Source organism: Erinaceus europaeus, chromosome 2 (genome assembly GCF_950295315.1).
Source record: "Erinaceus europaeus chromosome 2, mEriEur2.1, whole genome shotgun sequence".
Classification (NCBI taxonomy): Eukaryota; Metazoa; Chordata; class Mammalia; order Eulipotyphla; family Erinaceidae; genus Erinaceus; species Erinaceus europaeus.
In genome coordinates, this window is record NC_080163.1 from 36,362,539 (window position 1) to 36,381,645 (window position 19,107).

Here is a 19,107-nt window from a genome sequence, read left to right on the forward strand (position 1 = left end):
TTAGGACAGTTAGCACTAACTGGAGGGCACCTGACTGAGTTTCCTCATCATTGCTCTCAGAAAGCCCCAGAGACCCATGAGAGCCCAGAGGACAGAGGCATTTGAAGAGGTGACTAGCTTAGAAACAAGTCACACCTCTGGCTTTTGTTCCTGGTGAGGGAACCACCTGAACTTGATGGGAAGAGTATGTAGGCAGCAGGGGCAGGTCTCACCTAAGAGGGAGAGCTGCTTCGACATCTGGGTCGACACTTCCATGCCATTCTTCAGCCAGCTAATCCCAGGCATGGGGATGCCCTCTGCGTGGCACCTCAGGCTGGCTGCCACCCCAGGCTCCTGTGCCTGGGTCTCAGGGTAGACGCGGATGACCGGTGGCACTGTGGGGATAGTCAGCGCTGGTGAGAGAACACTCACCTCTCCTTGAACCCTTGGTTCAACCCTGAAACCCTGCAGCAGAAAGGTGGACCCCACCAGTAGTGCTGGAGTCCCCTTTATTATTTTTTATTTTTTGCCTCCAGGGTTGTCACTGGGGCTTGGTGCCAGCACTATGAATCCACTGCTTTTGGCAGCCGTTCCCCTCCCCCATTTTACTGAATAGGACAGAGAGAAATTGAAAGAGAAGAGGGGATACAGAGGGAGAGAGGAAGATAGACACCTGCAGACCTGCTTCACCACTTGTGAAGTGTCCCCCCTGTAGGTGAGGAGCCAGGGGCTCAAACCTGGATCCTTGGGTGGGTCCTTGCACTTAGTACTATGTGTGCTTTATTGTGTGCACCACCACCCAGCCCCCTGAAGTTTCCTTTATAATCGGTTCACAACCACTGGGCTCCACAGCCCATGCTGGAAAAGCAAGGGCTGCAGAGTGGACTGCAGGCAGTAAACATGTCAAGTTCTACCCCCTGCCATTCATACCTTTCATCAGTATTCTCAACATGATCAAAGAGACATCAGGCTATTTAATGCTATTTAGATACTACATGCAAAGAACAACGGCAGTTGCAATTTATTTCTGGATAAAATTCAGTGATGCTACTTCTGTTATCAGAAAGTGACTAGATGCAAGATTAACTTCTTGCAAGAAGTGCTTCAAAGTGTACTCGTGTGTATTGACTGGCACAGATAGTAATTGCATCACTGATTTCACTTCTGCACTTTTCACCCCTGGCACATGGGTGAAAGCAGGGACGGTCTTTGTACAGCGGCAGGCTTTGGCAATTAAGTTCAGGGCTGGCCGTGTGTCAGATGAACACAGTGGACAAAGCTTCATACCCAAATGGTGCTCTGGCCTTTGTCCCCAATCTGTCTGCTGGGGAAGGGACTGTTGTCTGCTGGATCTCTCTTCCTTCTCCTCCTCTTAGCTCTGGGCCCAAAAAAGAAAGCGATGATAATTTTCAATGCAACTGAGAGGTCTCACATATCTATGTCTGAATCCCTTCTCCTAAAGGGAGTTTGTGAGAGCTTACACAAAAGCACCTAAATGAATGAAACCACTGCACACGTTTTGGAAAGCTGAGAGAAAGGTTCTTCCGAAAGTGGGAAACTATATTTTCCTAGAGTCATTTGGAAGCTCCTGTTGTTCCAGAAAAGAAAACGTTCTGACAGTTTAGGAGAGAGAAAATTTTCCTTTACATGAAAGGGGAGGATAAGCTGATGCTCATGCAGAGGGGAAGGTGTTGATCCTGGGTCCTGAGCAAGATTTCCAGTGACCTGGGCTCGGGAATACAAGAGAAAGTCCATCACCTCACAGTGGGCAGAGGGCTCTGCAAGTCCTGTGGAGGCTCTTCATCACAGTCTGAACAGCTTATCTGAGTTTTAAGTCTCCTGGTTCACCCAGGGGGAAATGCTAGGTGGCAGTGGAGGAGAAAGCCAACTAGATAACTGAGGAAAGGCAAGAACCTGTCTATCTCCATCAGGGAAGCTCAGCATACCCTGTGGCAAAGCACTCAGAGGTCCAGCAGCAATAAAACAGGAGTCAATGCCTCATCTTCTCCTTGCTTGTAGTTCTGGGGGAGGAATCCGGGGTGTGGCAGAAAGGACTTGTCTAGACAGGCTACCAGCATAAAGGAGGCATATAGGACTCTGGTTGAGGTATATCTGGAAGCCTTCTGATCTGGGTCAGTCCTTATGGAAAACAGCTTGGAGAGAGTCCTTAGACAAATGAAAGTGGAAACACCCTATCACTCAGCAATGTCTCCCTTAGTAGTAAGGACAAGGGAACACTAATATAAAAGAATTTCTGCACCCATGTTCATAGCTGCATTATTTACAATGGCCAAAATATGGAAGTAACCTAAATGCTCAACAACAGGTGAGTATATAAACGAATTACAGGATTCAGTAGGGCATTACTTCAGAATCAAAACAGATGATATTGTATCACTTGGAACGAAATGGATGGAACTGAAGATGCTTACACTAAGTGAAATGAGAGGGAAAAGTCAACAACTGGATTTTTTTTTTCTCAGATGTGGAATATAGATGACTAAAGTATATGAATTTGCAAAAAGAAAAAGTAACCAAACTGTCTTTGAGACTTGATGAAAACCAAAGTGGTTATGGTTTGGGGCATGGCATAGAACTTTTGTGAAGGGTGTGGTAACTTACAGGGACTATGTGTGGGAGTGACTACACGCTTGGATTTTGTGATTCTGTAGGACATTCTTAAGTCACTAATAAAAATAGAACAGAATTAGATCTCACTTTACTGAATGTCCTTGTTTAAAAAGGAACTAAATTGTGACTTGCTTGGGAAACTCCCCTACACCCTGCATTTGATAGGAGGTATGGGGCTCAATTTGAAAAGACTGTAGAATTTTGGTCAACAGACAATAATTAAAGAGTGGGGCTGGAAGTGGTAGAGCCCCTAGTGTTTTGGAACATACATAGGACCTTGGGGTTGATGAACTTGGCCTCTTGCTAGCTCCCCATGTATTTATACAAGCCTACCAGCAACTACAAAATCAACTGGAGAAAAGTGGGAGAAAAATAAAGATAGAAGTAGAAATAAATGATCACTTCTCTTAAAAAAGGGTAGATGTGATGAATAAATTTGAAACTGTAAAAACAAATGTTAAATTTCTGCCAAGTATTATCTTTAAAAAGAGAGATTAAAAGTATTAGAACTTTGTACACAAAGAGGAATAAACATTAAAAGGCCTATGGAATAGATATTTAAAAAGGAATTTCTAAATTATCAACACTGGATGAAGAAGAGAAAATGAAGGAAAATTAAAGCTCTATTTTTAGTTATGGAAAATGTATGAAGGTTAAAGATCTCCGGTAAAACAAACTATTGACAGATGACAGTGCTGTATTATGCACTTAAGCATGTGTCAGGGTAGGGTGCATGCTATGTGTTTTAAACAGATCAAACACAAAGGAAGAACAAGACGTGCCTGGAGGTGATGGATATGCCTGTTACCTTGATAGTGGTGATGAGAGCATGGCAACAGGGACATGTGCAAACTCTTCACTGTAACATGAAATGAGTGCAGTCTTTTGCATATCAACTTTACCTTGATAAGCAGTTTAAAGAAAAGTGCTACTAGAGTTGGCAAGCTAGCTCATCTGGAAGGATGTCTGCTTCACCAGGCCTGAAACCCAAGTTCAAGCCTGGCCCTCACTGCACTGGGGGAAGCTTCAGTGCTGGTGGTGTCTTTTCCTCTCTGCCTTTGTCTCCTATCTGCCAAAGTTGACCTGGAGTGATGAAGGCCTGGTGGTGAGGGGAAAAAAAGGGAGTATGGATTGACCAGTCAATACCCATGTTCAGCAGGGAAGCAATTACAGAAGCCAGACCTTCCACCTTCTGCAAACCATAACAACCCTGGTCCATGCTCTCAGAGGGATAGAGAATGGGAAAGCTATCAGGGGAGGGGATGGGATATGGAGATCGGGTGGTGGGAATTGTGTGGAGTTGTACCCCTCCTATCCTACGGTTTTATTAATGTCTCCTTTCTTAAATAAAAATTTTTTAAAAAAGTGTTATTAGCTCACAAGTCACCTTGTTAGCTTCACAGGAAGCTTCTCTTATACAGTAAATACTGCACCTACCTAGAGTACATGGCAAGGATGTTCTAAATTACATCATGAAGCTAGTATAAGCCAGAAACCCAGACCTGCCAGAGAGAGCACAGAAAAGGCATCTATAGACCTAACTCAGTATTCAATACACCCAAACCTTCAGTGAAAGATCAGAAAATAACATTTAGCCTAGTCCTCCAAGAATACACTGTGACCAAGTATATTTCAATGGCTAACTATTGGTGCATCTATGATGAATCATATTTCAAGTCAAAGGCAGTTAGAATTGTCTTTTGATTCTCTAGTTGGTCAGTGAAAGGGCCTTGTTAAAAATTTAACATTCATGTCTTAGTAAAATAAGAAAAGAACTGGTATTTTCCTCCCACAGTGAAGTATCTTCTACACACACACACACACACACACACACACACACACACACACACACACACACACGAAGAAACAGCACCACTCTTTTCCAGAATGGTGAAAAATTAAGTCAGCAGAGAAAAGAAGATAATGATTGACTCTCAACATTACACTGTATGCTATTCCCCATGGCAGTCAAAATGTGAGCGCAAATACTAGGAAGATAAGTAAGAATTATATTTTATCTTTAAATGTTCCAACCAAAATGTAGTACAGGTTAGTCTGACAGCACTGCCAAGGGGACAGTGCTGGAACACATAATTAATAGCTCACTCACCTACTAGAAAATTAGGAAGTTTCACTTAGGACACAAGAAAATTTGAAAATTTGCAGAAAGATGCTCTTGAACAGGAATACTCACTGTTGTTAGAAATAAGAAACAACTAAAACCAAACATTTACTCTGATTCCAATTAAACCCCCTAGATGGGGACTTGACCTTCCTTCCTTCCTTTCTTTCCTTCTTTCCTTCCTTTCTTCCTTTCTTTCTTTTTCTTTCTTTCATGTTTTTGCCTCCAGGGTTATCGCTGGTGCTTGGTGCTGGCACTAGAAATTTACTGCTCCTGGTGACTATTTTTTTCTTTTCCCCCTTCTATTTTATTTGATAAGACAGAAAGAAATTGAGAGTGGAGGGGTATAGAGAGGGAGGGAGAGATAGATACCTATAGATCTGTCTCAACACTTTTGAAGTGTCCCCACTGCAGGTGGGTAGCAAGGGCTAGCTAGAATCTGGGTCCTTGAACATAATACTATGTGCACTTAACTGGGCGTACCACTGCCTGACCTCAGGACTTGACAATTCTGGAATTTATCTGGGAGGGGAAAAATGTACAGGGATATCTGAGGAAGCTGTGAAAATAGAGCGTGAAGACTGTCATTTTTCCAAGTGCCATCATCTCTAACACTGCATGGTGGGGGTTGTAGTGGCGGGAGGGCAGGGCTGGGGGCATTCCATCTTGAAGACATTTATGGTCTTGATGGAATTTATAAAGTGCAGTCAATTAATTCAGTGCTATGAAGGCAACATCTAGGAATTGCTAACCAAGTGTCAGGCATCAGAGTCAGAGCAATGATTAGGATAGCTCAGTCCCTGAACTCACACTTCCTGCTGTCTGGGGAAGGTGATTAAACAATGAACTGCCAGCAGGGGGCAGCACCAGCTCTCTTCACCTCATGGAGGATGTATTTGAAGCCGCCCCTTTTGACCTTGTGAACTATAGTGAACACTAGTGAACTGGAACTATAGAGTGGTGGGTGGTGGTCTGGCCTCTGTGAGATGGCCTGGGGCCAGCGCCAGTCTGAAGATTGTTCTTTCCGTCAGATCTGACCTTTGACAGAATTGTAGTCTCTGGAAGTTTGCACCCTGGGGCAAGTTTGTGCATCTCCCTGAGTGGCTTATTTAAACAAGGTTGGGCCCACCCACACTGTGTGTGGCTGATTCGGGGAGGGGGGAGTAGGAAGGGGATGGGAGATTGTTGCTTCCTACACCTTTTATTTCAAAAGGACTTAAAAAAAATTATAGAGAGAATGAAAGGGGTGGGGGAGAGTGAGAGAGAGATCCAAAGCACTGTTCAGTTCTGGCATAAAGTGGTGGTGAGGACTGAGCCTATGGCCTCTGGAACCTCAGGCATGCAAGTTAGTACTCTTAACAAGCTGAGCTGTCTCCCTGGCCCCTATTTTTTTCTTTCTCCTCCCCCCTCCCTCCTTCCTTTCTCCTTCCTTCCTTCCCTTTAACCTACCTTTTTTTTTTCTTTTCAGTTTTGGTTTATAGTGGTGTAGGGGATTGAACTTGGGACCCTGGAGCCTCAGGCATGAGAGTCTGTTTACATAATCATTATGCTATCTCCCCTGCTCCCTATTTTTATTTTCAATAGCATCTCCCACACAGATATGACTTTAATGGCATTAGGTCTTACACAATTTCACAGTCCTCGGCCATTTTTTCACTTGAGAGGGGGAGGGGCTGGGGGAGGGGATGAGGGAGAGAGAATAGTAACTGGAGCTTGTAGTGCAACAGTGCTTCTGCAGACCCTTCAGTGGAGGTGTCTCTCTCTGTGTGTCTGTTCACAATAGCCTGGGGCACAGGGCGGGAATCCCCTGCAGCCCTCACTCCTAGACCATTCTCTTTCTCTTCTCCAGAAAACACCAGTTTTGAGCTTTACACCACACCCTCCTCATCCAAAGACCCCAGCCTTCAGGCTTGCTCCTGGACATGGCTCCGCACTTCTTTCTCACTCCCGCACCAGCCTCCCTGCCCTGTATTTTTGCCCTCACTCTGTTCCATTTTTCTCCTTGCAAAAACCCAGAAGAGTGATGGCCACCATCTCAGTGGGCACATACTCTCAGGATCCCTGCCACGTGTGGAGATGTGCTGGGAGATGGTGTGCTATGCTATGCTATGCTCTGGGTGGCGGTTTAATGTCACCAGTCCCGACTGATTCCCTCTGCCAGCTTGGAAGATTTTGGCCTGTAATTAACCCTTAGTATTTCATCCTTGGATGATGCCACTGATGGTGGTGATGTGTTTAAATTAACTCCCCTGCAGGTGGGGAGCTGGGGCTCGATCTGGGATCCTTATGCCGGTCCTTGTGCTTTGCGCCACGTGCGCTTAACTCGCTGTGCTACTGCCCGACTCCCTGCATCTACTTTTTTTATTATTAATTTTTTAATTTGCTTTTCCCCCTTTTGTTGCCCTTGTTTTATTGTTGTAGTTATTATTGTTGTTGTTGTTACTGATGTTGTCATTATTGGATAGGACAGAGAGAAAAGGAGAGAGGAGGGGAAGACAGAGAGGAGAAGAGTAAGATAGACACCTGCAGACCTGCTTCACCGCTTGTGAAGCAACTCCCCTACAGGTGGGGGAGCCGGGGGCTCAAACTGGCATCCTTGCGCTTTGCACCACGTGTGCTTAACCCACTGTGCTACCACCCGACCCCCCTGCATCTACTTTATTTATTATTTATTTTACCATAACACTGTTCAGTTCTGGCTTACAGTGGTGCGGGGGATTGAACCTGGGACATTGGACGCTCAGGCAGGAGAGTCTGTTTGCATAACCATTATGCTATCTACCCGACCCCCTGCATCTACTTTTTTAAACATTAAAGCACTTTCAACAATCTTGCCAGATCGAGACGAAATGTGAAGGACTGTTTTCTGAGTAAAACTGAAGATACTAGACTGGAAATATTTTCAGAAATACTCGTCATTGTGGTGTGCAAAGCATACAAACAGCCGATATTTGGCACGAGTGTTCATATTCTGTGGAATGTAGAAGATACATTTGAAAGACTGAAAACTGACTTCAGGAGAGGACATGGTCATCTGGACAATGCAGGTGAGGTGTTTTCTCTCCAAGGACACACCATCTTTCATCACTGTTGTACAAAGTTCACCAGCTTGCTTTGTGGAGGAGAAAAATATTTTTGTCAGGAGGTATTTGAACTGTTGACAAGGAAGGTACAGGAGCTCTAAGTCATCAAACAGTACACAGAGGAAAGTTGAATCCCATCAAAACAAATCACCTGTTTTATATGGGAAGGTAGGTTACAGGTCTTTTTCATCTCCTCTGGCAGGGGTTAAGCTAAATAAACCAAGAATGACTTGCTAGCATCACCAGGTCTGCATCTCAGTGGTTGAGTAAAGGGCTAGCAGCCTGGAGGTGCCCATTTCTAACCCCACCTCAATTCCCTCAAGACTAATATCCCTTTTCTACAGATTTATATTTGTATTATTTTATGGGGGAGGCGGGTGGTTAATATATTACAGTAAAGTTATTGACACATGGTCCCAACTTCTCATCTTCCTGTGCAAGGTGTTTGCAAAAACTCTCACTACAAGCTTAGGGTGGGTGAATAGCTCAGCGGGCATAGTGTGCCCTTATTTTCTATTCCTCCTGTTTCAGGGCCCAGGGCAAGGAGTGGCTCAAGTTCAAGCCTTGCTGCAGCCAAGTGCTGCCGGGAGACTTGTGGGCAAAGGGCCTCAAAGTGGGGGGTGGGCAAATAGCTCAGCGGGCTAGTGCACCCTTTTCTTCCTCCCTCCCCAGATTTCCATGCCCCTGGCTTCTTGAGGCCCATATGTTCAATTTCTGCAAGGGAGACTTGGGGGTAAAGGGCCTCAAAGGGGTGGGAGGGTGGACAAATAGCCCAGTGGGCTGGTGCACCCTTCTTGTCTTCTTCCCCAGTTTCCCATGCCTGTGGCGTCTCGAGGCCCAGGTTCCAGTCTTGCCAGGGCTGAGCATTAGCTGGGAGACTTGTGGGCAAATGGCCCAGTGGGCTAGTGCACCTTTTCCTCCCCTCCCCCACTGTCTCCCATGCCCCTGGCTTCTTGAGGCCCAGGTTTAAGTCCCGCCAGGACTGAGCGCTGCCAGAAGACTTGTGGGCAAAGGGCCTTGAAGGGTGGGGGTGGTGTGAGTGAATAGTCCAGCGGGCTAGTGCACCCTTTTTTTTTTTTCCTGTTGCAATTCCACCAAAAATGGCCTCAGTTCGAGTCATGCCAGGGTATTGTGTGAGGACCTCTGGGCAGTGTCTCTTGTGAAGGCTTTTCTTGTTGATTCACATGGGGTCTCCTCTATCAGGCTTTTCCTCTGGGTGAAATGTGGGCACTGTTACATGACCCCTTTCTTTCTCTCTCTTTGGTTTGTCCTATTTTTCCTCAGGTGTTTTCTCTCTGGTTATCAGGCTTTTCCTCTAGGTGAAATCTGTTCTGCCTACTGGCTTCAAGCTTTATCAGCAATTAAAGACTTCCCAAGCTTGGCATTGCTGATGGTTCTACACCAGTTCAAAAGCACACTCTGCCTCAGTGTTTTTATACTAAAATAATGTCATCCATTGTGCTTTTTCATCAGATTTACCCAACACTGTTAAACATCAAAATTTTGTCTTGCTGTCTTACAATGTTGTAATGTCTCCACATCTTCTAATGTTGTAAGCTATTATTAAATCATGAATAAAAAATAAGAATTCATGAAGCAGCAGCAGCAGCAGTAGCAACAACCCCCCTGAAGTGTTGTCCATACCCAGTGATTCCAACCTCTTGCCCCTATTCCTGCTGAGCCAGTTTCAGGCTCTTTACCCACCCAGTCATGGAAATGGCTCCTCTCCAGCCCACACAGCTAACCCCCAGTCACTGCCCCCGCAACCTACTTGTGACTTTTAAAGATTTATTATTTTACTTTATTTTATTTTTGCCTCCAGGGTTATCACTACGGCTTGGTGCTGGCACTAAGAATCTACTGCTCCTGGCGGACTTTTTTTTTTTGCCTCCAGGGTTATCGCTGGGGCTCGGTGTCTGCACCACGAACCCACTGCTCCTGGAGGCCATTTTCTCCCTTTCGTTGCCCCTTTTTAAAAAATCCTTGTGATTATTATTATTGTTGCTATTGATGTTATTGTTGTTGGATAGGACAGAGAGAAATGGAGAGAGGAGGGGAAGATAGAGAGGGGGAGAGAAAGACAGACATTTGCAGACCTGCTTCACCACTCATGAAGCAACCCCCCTGCAGGTGGGGAGCCAGGGGCTCGAACTGGCATCCTTATGCCGGTCCTTGCACTTTGTGCCATGTGTGTTTAACCCGCTGTGCTATTGCCCAACCTCCCCCTTTTTATTAGGATAGGATGGAGAGAAATTGAGAGGGGAGGGAAAGATGTGAGGAGAGAAAGACAGACACCTGTAGACCTGCTTCACTTGTGAAGTGATCCCCTTGCAGGTGGGGAGCCGGGGGCTTGAACTGGGATCCTTGTGTGGATCCTTGTGCTTCATACTATATGCGCTTAACCTGGTGCACTACCACCTAGCCCCCAAGATTTATTTTTATTGGAAGGATAGAGTTCAGAGAACCACTCAGCTCTGGCAAATGATGGTGATGGAGACTGAACCTGGGACCTCTGGGGTCTCAGGTATGCAAGCCTGGTGCTCCTACATGTTGCTATAAATTGTTTTAAAAATATTTTAATTCATTTATTATTGGATACACAGATACTTTAAAAAATTTCTTTATTGGGGAATTAATGTTTGACATTCGACAGTAAATACAATAGTTTGTACATGCATAACATTTCTCAGTTTTCCATATAACAGTACAACCCCCACTAGGTACTCTGTCATCCTTTTTGGATCTGTATTCTCCCCACCCCACCAAGAGTCTTTTACTTTGGTGCAGTACCCCAATTCCAGTTCAGGTTCTGCTTGTGTTTTCTCTTCTGATCTTGTTTTTCAACTTCTGCCTGAAAGTGAGATCATCCCATATTCATCCTTCTGTTTCTGACTTATTTCACTTATAATTTTTTCAAGCTCCATCTAAGATTGTCTGAAAACGGTGAAGTCACCATTTTTAACAGCTGAGTAGTATTCCATTGTGTATATATATACCACAACTTGCTCAGCCACTCATCTGTTGTTGGATGCCTGGATTGCTTCCAGGTTTTGGCTACTACAAATTGTGCTGCTAAGAACATATGTGTACACAGATCTTTTTGGATATAGGTGTGTCGGGCTCCTTAGGATGTATCCCCAGGAGAAGAATTGTAGGATCATAGGGTAGGTCCATTTCTAGCCTTCTGAGAATTCTCCAGACTGTTCTACACAGAGGTTGGGCCAATTGACATTCCCACCAGCAGTGCAGGAGGGTTCCTTTGGCCCCACACCCTCTCCAGCATTTGCTGCTGTTACCTTTTCTGATGTATGATATTCTCACAGGAGTGAAGTGGTATCTCATTGTTGTCTTTATTTGCATTTCTCTGACAATCAAAGACTTGGAGCATTTTTTCATGTGTTTCTTGGCCTTCTGGATCTCTTCTGTGGTGAATATTCTATCCATGTCCTCTCCCCATTTTTGGGTGGAGCTATTTGTTTCCTTGTTGTTGAGTTTAGCAAGTTCTTTATATATTTTGGTTATTAGCCTCTTGTCTGATGTATGGCATGTAAAGATCTTCTCCCATTCTGTGAGGGGTCTCTTGGTTTGGGTAGTGACTTATTTTGCTGTGCAGAAGCTTTTTAATTTTATGTAGTCCCATAGGTTTATGCTTGTCTTAGTCTTCTTTGTAATTGGATTTGTTTCAATGAAGATGTCTTTAAAATTCATGCGGAAAAGATTTCTGCCAATATTTTCCTCTAAGTATCTGACAGTTTCTGGTCTAATATCCAAGTCCTTGGTCTACTTGGAATTTATTTTTGTGTTTGGTAAAATACAGTGGTTCAGTTTTATTCTTCTGAATGATTCTGCCCATTTTTCCCAACACCGCTTGTTGAAGAGACTCATCTTTCCCCATTTAATAGTCTGGGCACCTTTGTCAAAGATTAGATGTCCATAGGTGTGCGGGCTTACTTCCAGGCTCTCAATTCTATTCCACTGGTCATTGAGACAGAGATAAATTGATAAGGGAGAGGGAGATAGAGAAGGAAAAGAGAGAGAGGCATCTGCAGCCCTGCTTCACCACTTGTGAAGCTTCCCCCTTGCAGGTAGGGACCAGCGATTTGAACCTGGGTCCTTGGCTCCACTGCTCCCAGTGGCCATTTTTTCCTTTTTCTTTCTTTTTCAGAAGGAAGATGAGAAGCTAAGGGGGGAGGGGAAGGAGAGACACTTGCAGTACTGCTTCGCCATTTATGTAGCTTTCACCCCTGCAGGTAGGGATGGGGGCTTGAATCTGGGTCCTCGTACATGGCAATATGGAAACCACACAAGCCCTTGGACCTGGTTTGTTAGAAGGAAAACAGAAAGAAAGAAAGAAAGAAAGAAAGAAAGAAAGAAAGAAAGAAGGAGAGAGATTGAGAGAGAAAGAGAGAGAGAAAGAGAGAGGGAGGGAGGGAGGGAGGGAGAGAGAGAGAGAGAGAGAGAGCGAGCCTCAGGTGGGCCAGAACTCACTCACTGCCTCTAAGACCAGACTGTACTCCTCACATAAGATCTGGTTCCTGCTGAGCTTACAGCTGGGCTGGAAGAGCCTGGCTTGACCCGGTACCTGTGTACTTTGGATAGAAGCCATGGATCCTCCCAGAGTCAGAACTCTTGCCAGAGAAGATGGGGCTGGGAAGAATCCCGGGCAGGGAGACAGCAAAGACCCAGGTACTGCATCTTCTTTGTCTGAGAGAGCATCTTCTCTCCAGCTTCCTGCCAGCTATGACCCAGCTGTCTTCTTTGGCCCAGATCTCCCCTCTTCCTTTGTGTTTATTCAAACACTGAAACCCATTTGAAATTATCCTTGGTAAACACAGTTCTCTTTTACCATTGCAAAATTTCCCAGTGAAAACATTAGAATATCTAACACAAAAGTACGTTTACTGTGGGAAACATCCATCATCTTCAAGGTGAAAGGTGGCATAAATGTGTCCTCAGGAAGAGGTACATTCACAAAAGAACTGGGTTGGAGTAATAAACAGATTTGGGAGATTATGACAGTGTTTGGGGGAATGAATTGTTACTTGTCTGAACTACAGGGAGGTCGAAGGTGTTTTTAATTTAATGGATTAATCACTTATGTTTGAAGTTCTTGCTCCTTCCTTAGGAAAGCAATGCAGGAGGTTCTTAAGAAGTTATAAATCATGTCAGTGTTTGGGCTTTCTCTCTGGGGGGCCTGATCTATGGGGAAATTATTCTCTCTAGTTGGTCAGATAACGGCATCTGGTCAACCAAGTCTTGGGAGCAGCCCAAGAAGATAGTGGCCCAGTTTGCATGTGGGTGCAGATCCTGCCATCAGAGGGGAGGGCAGCACTAGGGAGACATTTCTTTTATTCTTGGTTTATCATGTTTCCCTGGGTCTTGCTTTTCCCATCTGGATGATGAGCTAGAGGTTCTCCAAGGGGTCACCAACTCTGACCATCTGTACCCTCCAGCTAGTTAAATGTGACTTGAGCCCAGTCAAAACTTCATGCCTGCCCTGAACTTTGGATTTCACCTCGTGCCAGGCAGCCACTGGCTACACATGCCACCTGGCCCCATAGGCAGGAGGTGCCATTGTATTTCCTTAGCACCAACACATTCACTCACCTAAGACTTGAGGAAGCACCAGTGCAGGAACTTGTACCTGTGCCTGCCTATCTTAGAGTTTATGTCCCTGTCCTTAAACAGAAGTGCTGCCATCTCATGTCTGCATTGCCTCTAGGGTGGCATGGCTCAACTGCTGTCCCCTGCAGTGGCATCTCTGTGGGCCTGTGGGGCCCACAGGCCGCACCTTAGCTCCCCAGCACACCTGCCTTGCACTTGGAGTCCTCTGAGCCCTCAGGAAGCAGATAATTGGCCAGCACCCCCACCTCCCTTCACCACCCTCCTTTTCTGTCCACCCTTTTGCTGGAGAGAAGCCAGAAGGAGGGCCAGACACAGAACTCTGATTCTGTCCTGCCCAGTGCTGCCTCTGCTCTGTGAGCCACAGGCCATCTGCCTGGCCACGGGGGACCAGACTCGACTGCCATCAGCACTGCTGGGCATGGCACTGAACTCCATCCAAGCATGCTCAGGGCCATCCTTTGTGCTTTTGAGCCAGGCTTGGGATGGCTAGCATGCAGAAACAAACCACACAGATGAGCACCCCTACTGTCTCTCTCCTCCCTGCCCCGAGCACCCACAGTGCTTGTGCAGCCTTCCCAGGTTGGCCTGCCAGCAGCTTCTCCCTTTGGCACCAAGTTGCCACCTGCAGAACCCCAGTGTCTGTGGCCCTTGACCCTGCCCTGCCTGTGCTGCCCCCCCCCCCTGGGCACAAAGCAGCATGGGGAGCCTACCTGGCGGTCTGCTGAGCCCACCTGAGAGAATGATTCTAAGTCAAGGCATGCACTGAAGTTGGTCATATTGCCTTTGAACAGGCTTGGGGGAGATAAATGAGACATGGCTCCAGTAGTGGCCCCCACAATGTGCAGCCCCAGCAGTTCAGTGTTGACCTGCTACCTGCCTCCCCCTCCACCCCCCACACCCATGTCTGGATTCTCCAGCAATGCACCTGTGGGGAGGACAGAGCAGGGCCAGGTGGGGTCTGCTCTGTAGTTACTATATGCTGGCTGGGCGTCCTGACTCTCTGAGCCCTTGAACCAGAGATGGCACAGGTGAGCTATTTAGAACATGTAAGCACCCAAAATATGTCCTTCACATGACTTTGGATGCAGTGTCTCCCCCCACCCCCACCTCCCCCGCCTCAAAGTCTAGCATGGAAGCCTAAATTTGGGCATACTTAAAAGTCTTGTCCCCAGATTGGCAGGCAGGGGTTTGTGACATTGAGAGGCAGCACATGGCCTGCCAAGGGAGTGCTCCCATGAGGGGGATGGGTAAAGGGGCACAAAGGCCAAGTGCCAGCTGGGGACCTGTGGGCTTCTGGAGCTCAGGTGATTCCCATGGCTGGAACACCACCGAGGGGCTGATGTAATAAGGGGAAACCAATCACAGCAGACAGAGATTCAGCTGTAGCTCCCAGCTTCATACTGCCCTCTGGCAGGAAGTGAGTTTCAGATCTCTCAGCAGTTAGGAAATGGGTCACCATTGGCCTCTCCCTGGGTCTTAGTGGGAAGGGTTTGCTCTGTATAGACTCCACAGGGGCCAAAAGGAGCCTCTTCACTTGAGACTAATTGCTGGACTGGTGGGTAAAAGGGGACAGGGGATATGGAAGGGGGGTACATAACCCTCCATTGCTTATCTGTGGTCTACTGTCCACTCAGGGGAGGGCCTGGGTTCTACTCAAGAGTTCTGCAGTGCCCCACTGTGTCTGAGGGCCTGAGCCTGGCTCCTGGACTTGGACCTGTGAGTGAAGGTCTGGATCAGTCCCTGACACCTCGGGCAAGTCACTCAGTGTGTAGGGATTTAAGTCAGAACCTCTCCCAGAGGCCCGAGACCTACACAAGCTGCACCTGGGAGGTGCTCCTGATCTTTAGCAAGTGGAGCCTGGCCCTCTTCACAAACCTGCTCTGGGTGAAATAATGGGGACAAGCTGGAGTAACCCCTACTCACCTGCCCCCGTGCCTTGCCTTTTTACGAAGTAGGGTTAAACTGAAGGCCTGGAAATAGCGCTCCATTTCCCATATCTGGACTGTTTTGAGGACCCGGCGACCCAGAGTCTGTGGACTGTGTGGAGCTGTGTTGCACCCACCATGGCACAGTTCAGCCAACCTGTCCCATGTAGGACTCCACATGCCACTTGAGAAAACAGAGCCTGAGTCACTCTGCCGAGCACTCCCCTGCTGCGGCCTGCTGGGCAAGCAACACCCGAGAGCAGCCTCTGAGTCTCAGTCTGGGATGGCTCACCCAGGACACTTAGCACACGTAGAGAGTATTTCTGGTGAAGTCAAGACTTCCACATAGTCTTGGACTCAAGCCAACAAGCATGAGCACAAAACCACAAAGGATGAAGTGTGACTCGACTCAGGAGAAATACGAATCAATTATGGCCCAGGCAAGCAGGGCTCAGATAATCCTGAAAGTGTGCTGGAGGGACATGCAAGGGCTGCCCCTGTTGTCCTTAAATGGACCATCCCCCTAATCCTGGAGAGAGGACGGAAACAGTGGACCTCCTGAGGTGCACTATTTCCTGCACCACTTCTGAGTAGAAGCTCTGGCAACTGGCTGGCACACAAGACCCGGGGCTGACTTGACATTGTTCTTGGACCCATACGCAGCCAGCACTGGGTCAGCTCTGTGATGACAGTGCTGCCTGGTGGGCTAGGTCAGTCTAGCTTCCCTGGGGAACTGATCTTCCAGGGTACTGGGGGGAGCCCAAGGCTGTTTTGAGGGCTGGATGAGGTAGTGACACTATGAAGCAGAGTTTGAGCTCTGCTATGGAGATACCAGGCAAGAACATGTAGAAACTCATTCATCTAAAGGGTTAAAACAGATCAACTAGGCCAGGGTGGGGAGAGAGTACAGGTCCAAAAAGGATGACAGAGGACCTAGTGGGGGTTGTATTGTTATATGGAAAACTGAGAAATGTTATGCATGTACAAACTATTGTATTTACTGTTGAATATAAAACATTAATCCCCTAATAAAGAAATTAAAAAAAAACATTCTCACTGCTGCAAACAGAGGACTAGAGAGAGCTGTAGTGCTGCAAAGCAGAAGGGAAATTGAGATGGCTGTCCCCATTGTTAAAGATTCATCATAGTTAAACTTGACAAAACATGGGGGGCCAGAAGTGCTCACATTACAGTGCACAAGAACCCAGGTTCAAGCCTCTGGTCCCCACCTACAGGGAGAAAGCTTCATGAGTGTGACGAGTGCTGCAGGTGTCTCTCTAGCTCTCTCACTCATTTATCTTCCCCTCCCATCTCAAGTTGTCTCTATCCAATAATAAAAAACAAAAAAGAATTGAGGGAGAATAGCATGATTTTTTTTAAAAGGAATTTTAAGCTTTATTCAGGAAAAGTGAGAACACCCATACTGAAGTACATGCTGAGGAGGTGGGGAGAGAACTGTATGTAGAATTATAGGCAGGCAGCACACAAGGCCACACCCACAATGGCAACTTTTATAAACTTCTGAGGCCCCGCCTTTATTTCCTTTCTAAGCCACGCCCACACCCATTACAACTTCCAGGTGTCTCTCATATTTCTCCTTCCCTCTCTAATAAGGGAAACAAGACCTTCCTCGGGTGTTCCTTGAAGTGTTCCCTCCCTTATCAGAGAGAGAGAGAGAGAGAGAGAGAGAGAGAGAGAGAGAGTGTGTGTGTGTGTGTGTGTGTGTGTGTGTGTGTGTGTGTGTGTGTGTGTGTGAAGTTAGGGGGAGCAAAACAAAGGTTCCTGGTTACAAAAGTTCTGGGTCCCAGTTCAGGTCATCTTCCCCTTATAGCATGATTACAGCGGTAGTGCTAGGTAACCAGACCTGAGAAATTGAAAGTCATAGAGCTCAGGCTTCTGTCATTTAACCCTGGAAGCTGGCTCCTGGCTTTGGAGGACACAGGGCCCCAGCACAGACCTAGTTTCAAAGATAACTCAGGGGAGCTGGGAGGGAAGGTAGGTCAGGGCTCAGCTGTACTAGCAGAAGAAGCTGAAATAGCACTCGGCAACCCCGCCCCCCGCCTTTTTTTTTTTGTGGTAGTTGCTCACATCATCTTCAGATTTGGGAACTGCAATTTCTCAAAGAATTAAAAAAAACAAAAAACCACATCAACCTGGGACCAGGCAATGGTGTACCCAGTTGAGTACACACCTTACTATGCACAAGGATCTAGGTTCAAGCCCTTGGTCCCTGCCTACAGGGGAACGCTTCATGAGAGGTGAAGCAGTGCTGCAGGTGTGTCTTTCTCTCTCCCTCTCTATCCCATCCCTGTTCAATTTCTCTATCCTAGCAGATAAAAAAGGAAAACAAAAAAGGGAAATAATGGCCACCAGAAGCAGTGGATTTGACATGCAGATACCAAGCCTCAGCGATAACCCAGGGGGACTGGCTGGAGTTAAGTGCTTGGAAAACATAAGCTGATATGCTGTCTGCACTGTTACCAGGAGGGTTCCTATAAAACACCACAGGGACTGGTGATGATCAGAGAAAGCCTCCCAGGCTGCTTGGCTTCTGTCTCAGCTTGGAATGAGTTGAGACTCTTGAGGAAGGAGGTGGGACTTGGTTCCCTCCAGAGAAAAGAGCACCCTCAATTGTTAAGTGACAGAGGCCCAGCTGCTTGGGAGAGGGGTGGTAGCTTTTGACAGTTTCTGTTTCTCACCAGAGCCCAGAGCACAGCGGCCCACCACCATGTCACCTTAGGGCTCACTCCAAGTTCCACAATAGCTGCTGAGTGTGGTCTGTTAATCCCCCCTTCTCTCTGTACCCCAGGGTTTATTTTCTCAATGGCCCTAAGGGTGAAGCTGGACACAGGAGCAAGTTCACAAGCTCTGTTCCTCTTGACTTATGGGAGACTAGCATAGTGGAGTCAGATATGCAGGAAGACAGACTTGAGCAAGGGGCGAGGGCTTCTCTTAACCACACTCCGGGGAGGCGTGGAGGGGAAGCATGCACGAGCCATTTACTAACCATTCACCTGCAGGACGTGGGTCTGGAGCAGTTCCTCGTGGCCAGAGGCGTGGCAGGTATAGTTGCCCATGTGGACGGTAGTCACTTTGTTGATGTAGAGGGAGTCATCCTCGCCGAAGTCCTGCAAGAGGTGGGGAAGACAAGGACGTTGGCTTCTTTATGGAGCAGGATGGGGAGGAGTCGGAGTCCCAGTTTTCAGGGAAAATGGATACGCTGTGGCTGTAGGAACTCTCCTTTCTGCTGGCCTCTTGCTGCGGGACTGTGCAGTGGAAACACTGGCTGTGTCTGTGCTACCTGCCGGACACTGCACCTCACCTGCACTATTTCCCCTCCCCCAGGAGGCTCCCCAGCTTCCAACAAATGGGCTCACCCGGCCCCATCTACCCAGCACCTGCACTGACTGGCTGACCAGGCTGTGCCTGCCTATCAGCCGTCTTATTCTTAAAGTTCCAACTAGCAAGTACTTTTTGGTCTTGTGGGCCCTAAGGTTTCTGTCTACTTCTCAATTCTGCCTCATAGCATGAAACTAGTCATTGACTAACAAGTGTCACTATGTTCCAATGAAATATTTTAAAAATTAATTTTATTTTAATGAAACAGAAAGTCTCTCTCTCTCTCACACACACACACACAAAGAGAGAGAGAGAGAGACAGACAGACAGACAGACACTAGAGTACTGCTTAGCTTTTCAGCTCTGGCTTATGGTGCATGAAAGTGGACCTGGGACTTCAGAG

The 19,107-nt window shown here is 46.9% G+C and overlaps 1 protein-coding gene across 4 annotated transcripts in view; it reads right to left on the reverse strand.

Moving 5' to 3' along the window:
- The window catches only part of FSTL4 (follistatin like 4), a 491,259-nt gene that overhangs the window by 40,060 nt on the left and 432,092 nt on the right, over window positions 1-19,107 (reverse strand). For all 4 annotated transcript variants that reach the window (XM_060178083.1, XM_060178087.1, XM_060178096.1 and 1 more), the window contains exons 8-9: window positions 18,373-18,493; window positions 213-374 (exon numbers count right to left, since the gene is read on the reverse strand). In XM_060178083.1, coding sequence (XP_060034066.1) covers window positions 213-374; window positions 18,373-18,493 — 283 coding nt within the window. The remainder of the gene's footprint in view (window positions 1-212; window positions 375-18,372; window positions 18,494-19,107) is intronic.